At 43.9% G+C, this 17,687-nt stretch overlaps 1 protein-coding gene across 5 annotated transcripts in view; it reads left to right on the top strand.

The window, feature by feature from the left end:
* Nucleotides 1-17,687, top strand: part of CHCHD6 (coiled-coil-helix-coiled-coil-helix domain containing 6) — a 181,336-nt gene that overhangs the window by 98,789 nt on the left and 64,860 nt on the right. For all 5 annotated transcript variants that reach the window (XM_030568435.1, XM_030568431.1, XM_030568433.1 and 2 more), the window contains one exon: nucleotides 2,915-2,985. In XM_030568435.1, the coding sequence (XP_030424295.1) occupies nucleotides 2,915-2,985 (71 nt within the window). The remainder of the gene's footprint in view (nucleotides 1-2,914; nucleotides 2,986-17,687) is intronic.

Genomic DNA, 17,687 nt, shown 5'->3' on the forward strand with positions numbered 1-17,687 from the left:
AGTTCTACACTAAGGAAGAAAAGAGTTAGCTACAAAATGGGGAATAATTGGCTAGGCAGCCTGAAAAGGCTCTGGCGGTAATTGTGGATCAATGAATTAGTCAACAATGTGATGCAATTGTAAAAATGCCTAATATCCTTCTGGATGTACTACATACAACACTCCTACACTAGTTGTCGTGTTCTACTCAGCACTGATGAGGTCTCAGCTCGAGTACTGGGTCGAGTTTTGAATGCCACCCTTTAAGAAAATGTGGACAAATTGGAGAGAGTCCAGAGGGAGAACAACAAAAATGATCAAAGGTTTAGACTGTTATAAGAGGATGGTGACCAATTGTTCTCCATGTGCACTGAAGGTAGGACAAGAAATAATGGATTTACTCTTCAGCAAGGGAGATTTAAGTTAGATATTAGGGGAAACTTTCCAACTATAAGGCTAGTTAAACTCTGGAATAGGCTTCCTAGAAAGGTTAATCTGAAGCAAGGACAGAAGTGAATGAGCAGCCCCCTTGTTCTGCTCCCCCATCTGGCTCAGGGTAGGACTGAAGTGAATGAGCAACCCCCAAAGAGGAAGAGGCCCAAAGGGATGGGGAAATCTTTTCAACACTTCTAGTTGCTGAGCAAGCCCAGGTTTGAATGGCTAATCTGGAACTTTTTTCTTCTTTTGGAAGCACTTAACAATATTGATTAATAACATTGGAAGCAGTAAGTCTTCCCAAAATGAAAAACAGAGGAGTAACCCAAAAGCAAATCAAAGAGGAATCTAGATTGGTGGGAAAAGGGGGTTAATTGAATCCATGTTTAGATTTCCTACCTCCCCTTTTGAATTTGGCATTTTAAATTCCTTTCTGTGCCTCCTACGCCTCCCACCTCCCATTATAATCCCCAGTGACACCCACATCAGACTTGCCAGGCTGTCGGACATGTGGTCTGGCAGGGTTGTCGTCTTTTCCTCCCCCCGATCACTGAGGTTGAGGTGCCCTTCCCAATCAGAGTTCTCATTTGCCTGCCTCCCAGCCAAGTTGAGAGGTGGAGTGATGTCTTACTGGTTCCATGCCTCAGTATTTCTGTCCATGCTTGAGGATCCCACCCGATGTTGCCCAGAGGCTCAGGCAGGAACTTGATGCAGTAGTGGCATCATCAGTATTTCTACTACCTCTGTCAAAATAAAATCATTGGGCTGAACTCTCCCATAAACCACACAAAGGCCCTTGCACAAGTGCTTTAATTCTACAGTTCTACCAGCAAACAACTCTGCTGCTTTTTCCTTCCTTAGGTGGGTTAAATGCCAACTTCATGCTGGGCCTCACATACAACATATTTGTTCCTGTTTTCCTCGCCTGCTGCTGTTTCACTGCAGATTGCTGCAGGCTAATGGTGTCTGATGGCATTACTTCCTATTGCTTGAAAAATGCTTAATTTTCTTACCTTCCTTTCTCTCTCTCTCTCTCTCTCTCTTTCTCTCGTTTTGATCTCACAAATCCAGATCCTTTGAGAAATCAGGTGGTATGAAATATGAAAATTGCTTGGGAAGTAATTGGAGAAACAGTGAGATTTATGAAACTCATGGAGAATAACGCTCATACCCTACGTTTTCACATTATTTCATTTTTAATGGCAAATTTAATTAATTGGCACATTGGTCTTTTGTAGGTTCATATGTGAATAAGCAACAGCAGGGAGCTGAAAGTCATTGGATCTGTTTACAGGGCAGAGAAAAAGGCTCCATTAAAATTTGAACTTTTGTTATTGAAAGAAGTAAAAAGGATTTTTTCAGCATAGAAGTTTGACTATTATGTAACAAATAAGCAAACAAAGACATTCATGACTGCTTGCTGGCAAAATTAATTTTGGATTGATTACTGATCGGTGATTTGTCAGGTCTAAGAGCGATTACGAGGTCAGAATTTGTTAAATTCCTTCCTATGGTTTGTGTGTTACATAAATGCGGATATGTATAGAAATGACAAATAAATACCTTTAAACTGAGCACGTCATAAACCTTTCCATTAGCTAAAAGTCTCAAGACTTCTGTGGACTAGGCAGGTATTATCCCCCCACTTTACAGAAGGGAAACTGAGACACATAGATGGTGATTTGCCCTATTTCTTTTTCTAACCACTGAACAATATTTGCAGTCTCTTGATGTGGAGGGCCAGAGTTGCAATCACTAGAGAAAAAGTTGGGAGGAAGAGAATTAGGTTTAATATAAAATGACAAAAATCAGGAGACAGGTAAGAGAGCAGCAAGGATGGGCCCTAAGGTGAATTTCAGTCATTACCCCCAAGACTATTTTTCTCTCATCTCTTCATTAATTTTAAAAAGTGGTTGCTTCTTGTATAAGTTTGGATCTACTCTTTCAGATTGTCTCAAGTCTGATACTCTTCACTATACTGTTAAAGAGGAAACATGGTAGCTAGTCTACAAATTGCTCAAGGAATTTTCCTTAAAAAGCAAGTTGCATGGACATGGGGTTGAAATATAAAATTAATTCTCTTGTTAGGCTAACTGTGTTAGCTGCTAGCTTTGACACTTGCAAGTCAGTAACCTACAGGCTCCCCACAGCAATTAAAAAAACTAAAACAAACCCCAGGCAGCTTTGGAAACTCCTGTTGGAAAAGAAGTTTGGATGAAATAACACAAGCTGAGCATTGGCCAAGAGGCATACCCCTCCCCACATGAGGTGTCTTCAGCGGTGTGACTCAAGATTGTTGCCTTGATGTGATCTGTTGAGAAATGCATATGTTCTTTCATATTCATATTTTATATTGGTGGAGCCTAAGTTGTTTTGTAGCAGAATATGATGCCTGCTGGGTGAGAAATGAATGTTGTTTATTATAGAAAACAATTACATCACAGGGTAGGGTACAAAAAAGGACAATCTTGAGTGATAAGTAATATTTGCTTTGTTTCAGAATGCTGAAATCTACAAGCTGACATCAGAGCAATTCCATGAGGCAGCCACTGGTGCAGAGAACCACATAAAGTAAGAAGTCATTTTGGTTCTTTTCAACAGTTTTGTTTGTATTTATAATACTCTGTGTGCATAGCCCCTGGATATTTACATAAATAAAGTGTGATGTTACCTCAGATTAAGTATTTAGAGATCAGAACCGTTGTAAACTCTCTCTCTCTCTCTTTGTGCTAACTCAAAGGGAGAAAGTTGAGGGTCAAAGTGTAGAATTTCTATGAAAATAAAAATAGGAGGAGATGAGGATGGGGTCTAGAAAACACAAATTGGGTTTGAATGTTTTCAAGGCTTTTAGAATAGCAGTGAAAAGTATTTTTGATTTACATTTAAACTGTCCGCCACAGTGTTTGCAACCCAGACGTTCTTGTTCTTATGCACTAGCCCAGCAAAGTGAAACTTTTTTTTTCCATTGTCCAGGCAAGAGAAATGTAAAAAGTAAATAGCATAAATGATGATGCCTAAATAACGCTAAAATCTGTTTTAATGATCATTTATAGCGACACAGATGAAATGTATTTTCTGAAATATGGTTTTTATCTTGGCTCGGAGTCCTTTAATATTGTGTCTATTCTTTTTGCCAGCATAGTGCATTTCATGTCTAAATTCATCCATTTTTGTGTGCCAGTAGCCTTTTCCAACTCATTGTTCGACATGTACTAACAGCTGTCTAAGAAAAAATATAAGTTTACGAGAATTTTTTACTATTCATGAGTCCAGAGAAATTACACTGTTAAGAGCAGCATTTGTACCTCAGTTTGGTACAACAAACAGTTGGCCAACTGGAGTAACAACATATGCAGTCCGGTTGGATCAGGTCCAGACTGCATGATATTTAACTACATAAATAGATTATACAAGTGTATGTAAGTGGGGCACACAGCACATTATATTGCATTTTTTATAATTATGACTGTCTGCCAAATCATCACATAACTTGTTATAATTCTGCACTGGTGCTTGGACAGTTTGGTTGTGGCAAAAGCTAACATGCAATGTACTTATAAAATCAAGGTGCTGATACATCCCAGACATTTTCAGAGAACTCTCCTTAATATAATTTAAATTGTTATTAAAATAAATAAATTTTAAAAATTGTAGATGTGGTAATCAAGACCTGACAGTCTTTTCTTTAGCCCCCTTGGAGCAGAGAGAAGATATTTTATCTGAGTGTGCTTCCAGAATTGTGTAGCCAGTTGGTGAGAATACATACAACAGGGATATGTAACATAAATAATGAATTCTTAGAGGATATTAAGACTCCAGGTTATATCCTGTATTTGTTGTTATAGGCTGTGTCAAACCTGTTTTAGGACAGCCTTCAGTTGGATTCCCTTGAGGTTTATTTGATCTCCCCTGTTCCTTGCAAGATGAAGACCTGTAGCATATATTATCATCTGGTAATGCAGCCATTCCTCAAAATGGTAAACAGTTGAGATCAGTACAAAAGTTAATGGTTTCCTGAGATCTAGCAAGAATGTTCTAGGGTCTTAGAGGTCCCTTCCCCTTTTCTTTGTGCCCCTAAGAGCAGCCAGTCTGAGATTTCCTACTTGCCCTTTCTTGTAATATTTTCTGTTGGAAGAGTAAGCCGACTTTGGTCACTATAAATAGAGAGACTTTCTTTGGGTTCACTGAGGGTACGTCTACACTACGGGATAATTCCGATTTTACATAAACCGGTTTTATAAAACAGATTGTATAAAGTCGAGTGCACGCGGCCACACTAAGCACATTAATTTGACAGTGTGCGTCCATGGTCCAAGGCTAGCGTCGATTTCCAGAGCGTTGCACTGTGGGTAGCTATTCCATAGCTATCCCATAGTTCCCAGAGTCTCCCCCACCCCTTAGAATTCTGGGTTGAGAGCCCAGTGGCTGATGGGGCAAAAATCATTGTCGCGGGTGGTTCTGGGTAAATGTCGTCAGTCACTCCTTCCTCCGGGAAAGCAATGGCAGACAATCATTTCGCGCCGTTTTTCCCTGGATTGCCCTGGCAGACGCCATAGCACGGCAACCATGGAGCCCGTTCAGCTTTTTTTTTTACAGTCACCGTATGTGTACTGGATGCCGCGGACAGAGCCGATACTCCAGCACTACACAGCAGCATTCATTTGCTTTTGCATGATAGCAGAGATGGTTACCAGTCGTTCTGTACCGTCTGGTGCCAGCGTAATTTGGCAATGAGATGACTGTTATCTGTCCTTCTGTGCTGTCTGCTGTTATCATGAGTGCCCTTGGCTGGGATCGGCTGGGGGTGCAAAATCAAAACTGGGAATGACTCCCCGAGTCAATCCCTCCTTTATGGTTTCTAAAAATAGTCAGTCCTGCCTAGAATATGGGGCAAGTGTACTAGAGAAGCAGTGTATCAGAGAGCACAGCTGCTCCGTGTCAGATCCCGCAGAAATGATGAGCTACATGCTGTTCATGGGGGATGCCCCTGCAACAACCCCACCCGTTGCTTCCCTCCTCCCCCAACCTTCCTGGGCTACCGTGGCAGTGTCCCCCCCATTTGTGTGATGAAGTAATAAATAATACAGGAATAACAAACAGTGACTTGTTAGTGAGAAAAAATGAGGAGGAGGCAGCCTCCCAGTGCTATGACAGTCCAGGCAGTACAGAATCTTTTCTTTACACATGAAAGGGAGGGGGCTGATGGAGCTCAGCCCCCAGTTGCTATGATGAGGGTGGTTACCAGCCGTTCTGTCCCATCTACTGGGAATGACCAGGAATCATTCCTATTTTTACCCAGGCACCCCTGAGGCCAGCCAGCGGTATTCAGCAGTTATCAAGCATGTTGTACCGTCTGCCACCAGGGAGGGAAGAGAAGTGGATACTGCTCTTTACTGCCGCAGCATCGCGTCTACCAGCAGCATTCAGTAGACATAGGGTGACATTAAAAAAAGTCATGAAATGATTTTTTTCCCTTTTCTTTCACGTGGTGGAGGGGGAGGGGGTACATTGACGAGCTATTCCCTGAACCACGCCGGACAATGTGTTTGAACCTAGAGGCACTGGGAGCTCAGCCAAGAATGCAAATACTTTTCGGAGACTGCTGGGGGCTGTGGGATAGCTGGAGTCCTCAGTACCTCTCCCTCCCTCCATGAGCGTCCATTTGAGTCTCTGGCTTCCCGTTACGCTTGTCACACAACACTGTGTAGCCTGTAGATTTTTTTTTCAAACGCTTTGGCATTTCGTCTTCTGTAACGAAGCTCTGATAGAACAGATTTGTTTCCCCATACAGCGATCAGATCCAGTATCTCCTGTACAGTCCATGCTGGAGCTCTTTTTGGATTTGGGACTGCATTGCCACCTGTGCTGATCAGAGCTCCACGCTGGGCAAACAGGAAATGAAAATCAAAATTTCGCGGGGCTTTTCCTGTTTACCTGGCCACTGCATCCGAGTTGAGATTGCTGTCCAGAGCGGTCACAATGGTGCACTGTGGGATACCACCCGGAGGCCAATACCGTCGATTTGTGGCCACACTAACCCTAATCCGATATGGTAATACCGATTTTAGCGCTACTCCTATCGTCGGGGAGGAGTACAGAACCCGATTTAAAGAGCCCTTTATATCGATATAAAGGGCCTTGTAGTGTGGACGGGTACAGCGTTAAATCGGTTTAACGCTGCTAAAAATCGGTTTAAACGCATAGTGTAGACCAGGCCTTAGATGGCAGCAACCTCCACCCTCCCCCATCCCCAACCAGAGCTCTCCTTTGGCTCCAATGTGGTATCTGTTTTGAAGTTCACATTGTTGTTTTGAAAAAAATAGCTTGGGAACTATGCTCTGGAAGCCTTGATTATTGGGAAAGGATAGGCTATGCAGGGCTGGTAAATGTGAGGGGTGGGGAAAAGTTCCTCACATCATCTACCTCTTTTGAATGATTTCAGAGTGGTAGCCGTGTTAGTCTGTATCAGCAAAAATAATTAGGCGTCCTTGTGGCACCTTAGAGACTAACACATTTATTTGGGCATAAGCTAGCCCACGAAAGCTAGCTTGCCTTGGCCCTGTGCTGTCCCATGCCGCTTCTGGAAGCGGCCGGCAACATGTCCCTGTGGCCCCGCGCACTGCCCTCACCTGCAGGTACCTTCCCCAAAGCCCCCATTGGCCGCAGTTCACCGTTCCCAGACAATGAGATGTGCAGGTGGTGGTGCCTGCAGGCGAGGATAGCGCGCAGAGCCCTCTGCTCGTCCCCATTCCCCAGAGGCCACAGGGACGTGGTGCTGGCCACTTCCAGGAGCAGCGCGGGGCCCATGACACCACGGGTGTGGCAATCCCACAGGCCGGATCCAAAGCCCTGATGGGCCAAATCTGGCCTGCAGGCCATAGTTTGCCCACCTCTGCCCTACATCCTAAGGTCTGTGTTGGAATATGCCATCTAGGGGTTGATGGTGCCACATGTTAATCATACTGACCACCTTGCTTCTCCCTGCCAGCTCACCATCTTCGTGCGTGTGTGTGTATTGGGAGGGGTGTTGCAGTAGTGCTCAGAGGCCCATTCAGGATTCTGGCCTCATTGTACTAAGTGCTGTACAAACATATATGAACATACAATTCCTGCCCAAATTGCTTTACAGTCCTAAAACTAGAACAGAGCTACGCCTTGGATGGAATGAAAGAAAGTTCCTTTGTGGGTATACATATCAGTATTCTGAATTTACTGGTTAGGACCAAACATTTGTTTATGCTACAAGGTCCCTTTATCAGGCATTGTTTGTTGAGTACTGAAGAATGCAGAATTTGCCACCCCCATCCGAACTCAGTGAGCAACAAACCAACTGAAGGACTAGTCGTGCTGTTTAGTCTTGAAACACTAGACCATCTGTAATTCTGAAAGTAGTTTACCAAGGTGAATAAATTTGATTATCCCCATTATACAGATAGAGAAACTCAGACACAAACAAGGTCACACAGATTCTGCTAGGGATGAAACTCAGGTCTGCCAACTCCCAGCCCCATGCACAGTGACCACACTTGACCACCACTGCTCCTGTATAACCAGAAGAAATGGGAAGTGGGGTGGTTCTTCCCTGTGCAGGATGCTCTGTCTCCATTCCATAATATCTCTCTCAGCCCATAACACACCAATCCCATCAGTCATGGTGGATCACTGGACTTACCTTCTCTACCTTGTGTGCGCACACACCTGATCAGACTCAGCTGTCCTGCATTTTTTCACCTTTTATCAAGTACCACATTTGAATTTGTATTTTAGTGTACTGAAGGGTGGGGAATGAAAAATGAGATTTCCCCTACAGTGAGTAAATTCTACTTTGCAGAGACCATACTGCAACAAAGGTCAAAGAAGCACAAATTACGGAGACTGCTTCTGTGGCATTTATAGGCATCTGAGAAGCCCTCTCTTTCAAACAGCTGCAGTTTTGCACAAGTGGCCAAGTGCACTAGTTTTTTTCTTTTAGTATTTATATGGCTCTTCACGTATTCGGAGTGCTGTACAGCTCTTAACTAACAAGTCTTTGCAATGTGCCTGTGAGGCAAGTGGGTAAGCCTTATTATCTCCATCTTGCAGGAGGGCAAATAAAGAAATGAAGTGCTTTGCCCCAGGCCACATAGTAAGTCAGCAAGAGAAGCACCAGGTATTGGCCACTGCTGAAGGCAGGCTACTGTGCGTGGTGGACCAGTGGTCTGATCTTGTGTGACAGTCTTTGTTCCTAACCACATTATCTGAACCTAGACTCCACCTTCCTGTGAAGTATCTCAAGAAATTGCATAGCCATCCTCTCTGCATACTGCTCACTGTCCTGTCCTGGGTTCTATCCAATTTGTGTCTCTCTTCCAAGAAGAACCTCCTAGCAACAGGAAGCCAGTGAACAGACCTTGGAAAATGAGCAGTTCTTTCAGCACCTTTAGTAACATGCCCTTGTTGTTTGCGTGCTATGATGACTTGGAGCACTGCCATGGACACACTATCTGTCTGCTTTTATTATAATTGCTGCATTATTATTTTGCCCTTTGTTAACCAGTGGAATTAAAGTCTGGAGACTCAGAACTTTTCCTCCCTCTTTCCATGTTTAGCAAACTCTGCACATCAGTAACCACCCACAAAAGAAGCAGCATGTACATAAAAGACCAGTGCTCCCCACCCTTCACTTTGCTTCACATCCTTTTCTCAGTGCTCAGAGAGCCATGACTCAGACTGGGTTTAGAGAAGACAATTTGTTAATCCCCTCCCTGCTACAGAGAATAAAATGGCATTTCATTCCAAGCTCTATTAATGCACTCGCTCCTGGGATAAAGCAGGAGTCCCAAAAGGCAGTGGCCAAATTTTTTTTCTTTTGCATTGTCTTTGTCTTCTTTTGAGTGTTACATTTAGATTAGCTTCTGAGGATTAAATGTTATTACAGCCCCTGAATCTGTTAAGGGGGGGAAAAATCAGTGAAGAGGTTACGACTTAGTGCAGGCACTCAAGATTTATCCTCAAAGTTCTGTTTTTTTTTAAATTTCATTTATTTTCTTTTGTTGAGTTTGACCTTATCTTATTTTTGTTGTTGTTTTTTAAATTTGGAAGCAAAGATCAGCATGGTTGGGTGTGGGCATATGGCATTCTTTAAAAGGTAAAGCTGCAGAGTGGGGCAGGGGGATTAGGAAGTTGTTAAGAGATAAAATTGTTCTGGAGCTGAATAATTTCCCTCTGAGATCGTCTTATGGTCTGTTGAACTCTCTCTGAAGCTGCTTACCAAGAGCCCTATTGCTTAGCTCGTTACGCTGAGAGGACTGAATATGCCATGTACAGTTATCAATGAGAATTTAAAGACTGCTCCTATCTTGTCATCCTGATAGAGATCAGCTTTGAAACCAAGGCAACTTTCCAATGGAAAGTCTGCCATCAAGATTTACTCCACATGAGACCTCATATCTAAGAGTTCATTTAATGATTCTAAGATCTTTAAACTTAATGGACATGAGTATTTAAGGTGATTATGTTAAAGAAACTGACAAGTGGTAAGTATCCTCCTGGGCTTTGTATAGAAAGAAGAACTGCACAGACTTGGCAGAGACATGGGGTAAAAAGCTTCTGGACAGACTGAGAGCTTGGAACAGCAAATTATTCTGAGTTCAATCCCCTGAAAATTAGGATCTTATTACATTTCATAACAGACTTTATAGCAGCAATAGGCCTTCACTGAAAGTGGCAATCATGAGCAAATCCCCGAGGAACTACCAGCTTTTTTGACTGGTTTCTTTAGAGTCTGGGAAGGTTCAAAAGATCATGCATGGTGCTACTTTGTTGACTCATGAAATCTTAAGGTCTGAAATGGGACAGTTTTTAACTAGACCCATATATTTCTACTCAGAGGGGACTGCACACAGAGGTAGAATTCTGAAGCAGACATTAAGTGGAAAATACTGAAGCGCAAGAAGAAGAGGCAGAGACATTATGGGCTTCAAGCAAAATGGCTGTGGGATTTCTCCTATTATTGGATTAATAGATTCATGCATGGTTGAATTAGAGGCCTAGGCAATAGGGAGATAGTAACTCTCAGGGATACAAGACCAGCTACCCCTTGGAGCTCATCCTCACTTCATGTTGGGGTAAGAGCAAGTCTTACCCCACAGAAGAACGGTTTGGCTCTTCCCGCTCCTAAGGCTATTTATGCTGGCTGCTCCCAGCCCTGCCTTCAGTGATCTGTTCCACATGAATGTCATATAAAGGGATTCCATCACAGCCTGGCCGGGGATGCACTGACCCCTTGTGCCTCCAGACCTGGTCTGAGTCGGGAAATTGAAGTATTGCTGAAACTGGCCTTCAAGAACATGTTTCCCCCAAAGTGATATATAAAATGATACAAGTGCTAGAGTAGATGGGACATTACTGGCTTTAATGCCATTTCAGAAAGTGTGAGCGAGTTTTTATAGAAACAAGAGTTAATTATCCTTTCTTAAATGGTAGTTTGCCCCATTTACACTAGCACTTATGCATTTTCAGTACTGTTTCAGGAGGACCACTGTTAAACTGTTTCTAGCTGTACATTGATTTCAGGGTCTTGCACTCAGACCATTTGTAAGTTTTCTGTTCTTGTGGTCCCTTCTGTCCTGGGAGGGTGGGATATTATAATGAGGATTGCACTGGCTGTGATGGAACTGCAAAACTGTTCCAGTTGGCTTACTTTACTCTTCCTGGGAGTGGTTCTTAAAGCTTTAAATAGTTACTGCCACAGTGAAATGTTACCGGATAGAAGACATGACAGTTTGGATAAAGTGTGCTCTCTGCAATTCTTAGCATTCTAAGATGCTTGTGTCTAAACAAAAGCATATCCCTCCCGTGACCCAGTTCATTTAATGATATCCCAGTTTTGTATTTACAATATTGCCTCTTACTTCCTTGCATTATTTGGGACGATGAGTGAAAACAAGTGTACAAAAACTGTACAGGTTTGTCACTATTGCAAAACCAATGCGAAAATGAGGGTTTTTCCTCAGAAGTGCAGCAGTTGGTGTACGTCAAAATGAAGGTGCAATGGTATAGCTGTGGGGTGAGGGTGGGAGGTTGAGACTGGACTAGCAGGGGAAGAAATGACAGACTCTGTGGAGTTCGCTAGGGACTTTCCTATTGCTATTGATTTCACATGGAAAGAACTTATATTATGGTGATGGGTGGCAGCATAAAACCCTAAGATAGGTGAATAGTATAAAGTGCATTGACAAAGCTGATTCTGATTACTTTCAGCAGCAATAATATGTACCGCCCTTAAAATAAAACCACTGTTAACATACTCTAAAACATGTTAAACAAAGCTGGCTGGCAGCTCAAATTTACTGCAAGACACAGACTTCTTCATCAAGAATAAAAGTGAAAATGGGACCAGAGCACTGACATGGTTGGTCTGGGGATTGTGCAGTGGGAAAAGCAATATGGCTGAAGCAAGAACTTAACAGTTTCAGGATGTTTGAGACTCACCTGGAGGTAGTTTTCCTATGTGACTCCATACTAGTGACTTTTTAGGCCTTCTCTCTCTCCCAGGGAAGGTGCCCTGCATATTGATTAGTGACCTCAGGTTGGCCAGCACTGGATGTTTGCAGCTGCCTTTCTGTGTGCTGGTGGTGGTGATGGCCAAGGGTTGATATGAGGCTCAGGTCATCTGGAGAAGCCTTTCCAAAAAATTGTGATGTCAGAAGCAATAATGCCTCAGAAACCACTTGTAACCAGTGAATTAATGACTTGTTTGCTAATTAGAAGCCTGAGGCAAAGCTGAGGCTACACTCCTAACAATTTGGTCATTAATTCACTAACAACTGATTTCAAGGGCAGTGTTGCTATTTTGAACAGTAATTGTATTCATGCTTCTGAATTATATGCTCTGTATGTGAGATATTTCTATTTATTATTGAATGTTATATTCTCCTCATGGGGTGATAGGAAACAAGGGAACGTGATATTGGAGAGAATTTGAGAAGTATTGAGGGGGGAGATTCTATATTCCAATATGTGCCCTGAATCTCCTCCTCCTGAGATGATAGTCATGACATAGCTACACAAGCCTCCAACATGGTGAGTTGTCTCCCCAAAGATCAGTGTCCAAGCTGCCCTGCCTTTCCTTGTAGAGGGCGAGAGATAATTTTATAGCATCATACTCCAACGAGCACTTTATGGATGATCAAAATTCTTCAACTAAAATAGATTTTAATGTAAACTGTAGTGCAACCAGTAGCTTTCTGCATAGAGTCCCATTAACACTGAAGCCTCACAATCAGTAGACCCTCAGCCTAATTTCAGTATGTCTAGGCCTGCTGGAGTTTAGTTCATACTTCTCATCCTCACCTTCTGCTTCTTCTCTGTGTCCTGAGGTTGACCCCTGGAGATAGGTGCACACCCTGCTTTTCTGCCACGCCCTCTAGCCCCATGTCTAATTCGGTAAAAATGTAGCACACGGAATACCTCGTTACTGACTCCAGAGTAGTCCATAGGGATACTTCTTCCTTGGAGAAGATTTTTCAGCAGTAAGCTGTCATCAACTGGAGCTGACTCTGATTATCATTAATAGCTGAAGGCAGTCACCCTGAAGTTGGTGCTGGTCACGTTAACTTGTACGAGGCTTTTGGTGCCAGTTTGAAAGCATATGGTTTCCTATGAATTGAAAAACATGTTCACTTAAGTTGTTTTCTATTGGAATTTCTTGTGTTCTTTAAATACTTTGCTGAGATTGTGTTGCTTGCCAAGAGCTGAGTTCAAGGGTTTGTGTTTCTCCTGCAACAGCAGCATTTCCAGTGCTTAAAAGGATGGGTGAATGGTGGTGGAGTCAGTAGTGAGTGAATCACACAACATAGTGTAAGCATGATGTGCTGTGGGGCTGAAGGCATCCTCTTATACATGACTCGTCATCCTTAAGCTTAGATTGCAGAAAGTGCCATGGGGTCTTTAAGCTGAAGTGTTTAATTTCAGTGTCTCACCTGAATTCTAATTTGGATTACTTAATTCTGTCTCTGTAAATTTCACCTGCAGCTTCAGTTGGATACACTATTGTATGTAGTGTATATAATGTGGCTGTTAGTTATCATGTCCACCCCAGAAATGCCTGCATTTTGGTGGTGGGTGAAGTAAATACTGTAGGAAGCTGCTAAAAGTAGGAGGGAGGTATCACTACAAGGAGAAATACTGTAGGAAGCTGCTAAAATACTTATCACCTTTCATCCAGAAGGGCTGCAGTCTAAAAGTAGGAGGGGGTATCACTACAAGGAAAACATCTCTCTAGCTTTGTGAGAACATCATAAATTCCTCTCTTGCAGGCCTCAGGTCTTGCAGGTACAATAAATAAGGGCTGCTTTTGGAATTTTCAAATCTGTATAGATGTAGCATTTTCTCAGTAGGCAGTTACCCCCTAAACACTGTAGCACTGACCATTCCAACATTTCTGTTCTTAGAGACAGTAATTTATGCATTCAGTGACCTGCACAAATTCCATTCCTGATCTGAGGTCTTAACTGTTCTTAAGTGTTGTTGTTTATCTTATTTAAAAAAAAAAATCCCTGTTTGGGTCACCTGTAGGGCTAAGTTTTGTTTCAGATGCAGTTACTGCTTGCTGTATTGCTTTTCTGCCTTGTGGGAGTCAGCCATCCTCCTTTTCTGATTCAGAGAGCTCCTTGCAGCAACAAGGTTCTGACTCGTTCTTGTTTCACTTCCAAAGGCCATTTTACTGCTAACTTTAGACTCTTCATCTTTGCTTGTCAACCTTAGTAGCTTGGCATCTTTGGATGAAATGGTGTGTGGTGTTTGCAGGCATGAGATCAACTTCTGTTAACTTCAGTATCTCCTGGCAAGGAAACGAACAGGCTGTAATTTTCCTTTCCGCTTCAAAACTGGCAGAGTTCCTCCAAAGTCAATATCCTACGTTCATCACTAGTAAAGAATCTATGTCCAAATATACGTTTGAATTGCCTGTGGAAAAAGTCTTTTCTGTTATACCGCGCAACTTTGCCATCTGCCATGCAAAATGCCAGTAGGAATAGTTATCTAATTTGCAGGCTCAATGGGATGGGGCCATGTCGTCTTCCTTTTTGTGCAGTTTTGAGAGTACCAGCATTCAACAGATAACACAAGTATCCGCACCGGTAGAGATTATATCAGTCAGTAATTGACGTTACTTTGACTTTGTCTAGCAAAATAGCCCGAGATATAAATGGAAGCCGCCTAGGGGCACTCATCAGTGAAATGGAGAATAACTGCTTATGTTTAGTGAGGTTAAGAAAACAAGTTTGAGCATGGGAAGTAGTATGGTATACAGTATTGGGCTGAGCACAGTACGGAAGTCAGGAACCGTCAGTTCTGGTCCCAGTTTTGTCCCTTCTGGTTTGTGTTTTGTATTCCTAAAAGCTCATATTTCAGGGCTTTCGCTGGTCACCTGCAGGAGTCAGAAAGGGTCATTCCCCATCCCCCCGCCCTCTGGCAATGTACTCAGGGTTTTCTTGGTCTCCTTCGTCTGAAGCATCAGAGATGGTCATGGCTGGTGGTGGGACACTGGATGGCGTGAGCCAGGGCTCTGAGGTGGCACCAAGCATTCTATTTCTCACATGCTGATTCAGCTGATTCTTACTCGCATGCTCAGGGTCTAACTGATCGCCATATGTGGAGTCAGGAAGGATTTTCCCCCAGACCAGACTGGCAGTGACCTGGGAAGTTTTTCATCTTCCTCTGCAATATTTGGATCACTTGCTGGGATTATCTGTATACCTTTCAGTGAGTTCCCTGCAATTGCAGGGGCCTTGGGCATTGGTGCACCTCAGTCTCTTCTGTTCTCTGCCTGTGGCACATATTAGTTTAGTATCCTGTGGGCGGTAATACTCTGGTCTCATTTCAGTTGCTGGGCTTAGTATGTGGGGTGGTGTTGGCCTGTGATATACAGGGCGTCAGATTAAATGATCATTTCTGGCCTTGAACTCAGACTTTGTGACTTTGGGCAAGTCAGTTAAACTGAAGCAACGAGGTGCATCATTTGTGAAATAGGAAGACTACCTGCCTCAAAGGGGTATTTGTGAAGTTTAATGTTGTTAAAGCTCTTTAGTACAGGGTCTGTGTATTATTATTGGGTATTAAAAATAGCAGTGTAGACATTTGGGCTCGGACTGGAGCCTGGGTTGAAACTCAACAAGAAGGAAGGGTCTTGGAGCCTGGGCTCCAGCGTCTACACTGCTTTTTTACCTCTGCAGTGTGAGCCTCTGAGTCCTAGCCCGAGTCAGTTGACCTGGGCTTTAAGACTCTCTATTGTTAGGCCATGGCTACACTGACGCTTTATAGCGCTGCAACTTTTGCGCTCAGGGGTGTGAAAAAAACACTCCCCTGAGCACTGCAAGATACAGCGCTGTAAGCCTCAGTGTAAACAGTGCCTCCCAGCGCTGGGAGCGTGGCTCCTATCGCTGCAAGCTACACCCGTAGAGGATGTGGTTTACCTGCAGTGCTGGGAGAGCTCTTCAAAGCACTGCCGCGGCAGCGCTCCCGCAGCAGCGCTTTGAAGTGCAAGTGTAGCCATACCCTTAGTCTTTTTTTTTGCTGTGGAGACATTCCCTAAATCCAAAACTCCTTTTGTCTTAGGTGGAGGCTTGTGATTAGCTTATCCTTAGATATATTAACTGAGGGTGCTCATCATTATCAAGAGGTCTGCAAAGCAATTCATTCAGTCATGAGTACCTCTGGCAGTATGTCTGCACTGCAGCTAAAAACCCATGGCTGACCCATGCCAGCTGACTTGAGCTGTGGGGCTGTTTCATTGCAGTGTAGATGTCTGGGCTCAATCGGTAGCCTGGGCTCTAGGACCCTACAAGGTGCGAGGTCCCAGAGCTTGGGCTGTAGCCCGAGCCAGAACATCTACACTGCACTTAAACATCCACGTAAGCCCGAGTCAGCTGGCACAGGCCTGCCGTGCATGTCTGATTGCAGTGTAGACATACCCCGAGTTTAGTCGTACAAGGTAGCAGAAGGAAAGTGGTATTTGGGAGGCCTAGAACTCAGAAATGCGTTGGATCACTAATAGTATCCTGTGCCCCCCACGAGGCACACCAAATTTCAAAGCACTTTAAATAACTGCTTAGATTTTAGAGAGACAAGGTGGGTGAGGTAATATAGGGTACGTCTACACTACGGGATTATTCCGATTTTACATAAACCGGTCTTGTAAAACAGATTGTATAAAGTCGAGTGCACGTGGCCACAGTAAGCACATTAATTTGGTGGTGTACGTCCATGGTCCGAGGCTAGCGTCGATTTCTGGAGCGTTGGACTGTGGGTAGCTATTTGTAGCTATCCCATAGTTCCCGCAGTCTCCCCCGCCCCTTGGAATTCTGGGTTGAGATCCCAGTGGCTGATGGGGCAAAAATCATTGTCACGGGTGGTTCTGGGTAAATGTCGTCATTCCTTCCTTCGGGAAAGCAACGGCAGACAATCATTTCGTGCCGTTTTTCCCTGGATTGCCCTGGCAGATGCCATCGCACAGCAACCATGGAGCCCGTTCAGCTTTTTTTTACTGTCATCGTATGTGTACTGGATGCCGCGGACAGAGGCAATGCTCCAGCGCTACACAGCAGCATTCACTTGCCTTTGCATGATAGCAAAGACGGTTATCAGTCGTTCTGTACCGTCTGCTGCACCATTGTAAATAGGTGATGAGATGACGGTTATCTGTCGTTCTGTACCATCTGCTGCTGCCATGGGTGCCCGTGGCTGAGGTCGGCTGGGGGGGCAAAGACAAAACTGGGAATGACTCCCCGAGTCAATCCCTCCTTTATGGTATCTAAAAATAGTCAGTCCTGCCTAGAATATGGGGCAAGTGTACTAGAGAACCAGTGTATCAGAGAACCAGAGCACAGCTGCTCCGTGTCAGATCCCACAGAAATGATGAGCTGCATGCCATTCTAGGGGGTGTCCCTGCAGCAAACCCACCTGTTGCTTCCCTCCTCCCCAAACCTTCCTGGGCTACCGTGGCAGTGTCCCCTCCATTTGTGTGATTAAGTAATAAGGAATGCAGGAATAAGAAACAGTAACTTGTTAGTGAGATAAAATGAGGGGGAGGCAGCCTCCAGCTGCTATGATAGTCCAGGCAGGACATTAAGCGGTGTGGGGGAGTGGAGCCCAGCATGCCGTTGCTATGATAGTCCAGGCAGTACAGAATCTTTTCTTTACACATGAAAGGGAGGGGGCTGATGGGGCTCAGCTCCCAGTTGCTATGATGAGGATGGTTACCAGCCGTTCTGTACCATCTTCTGGGAATGACC

Source organism: Gopherus evgoodei, chromosome 7, assembly GCF_007399415.2.
Source record: "Gopherus evgoodei ecotype Sinaloan lineage chromosome 7, rGopEvg1_v1.p, whole genome shotgun sequence".
Lineage (NCBI taxonomy): Eukaryota > Metazoa > Chordata > Testudines > Testudinidae > Gopherus > Gopherus evgoodei.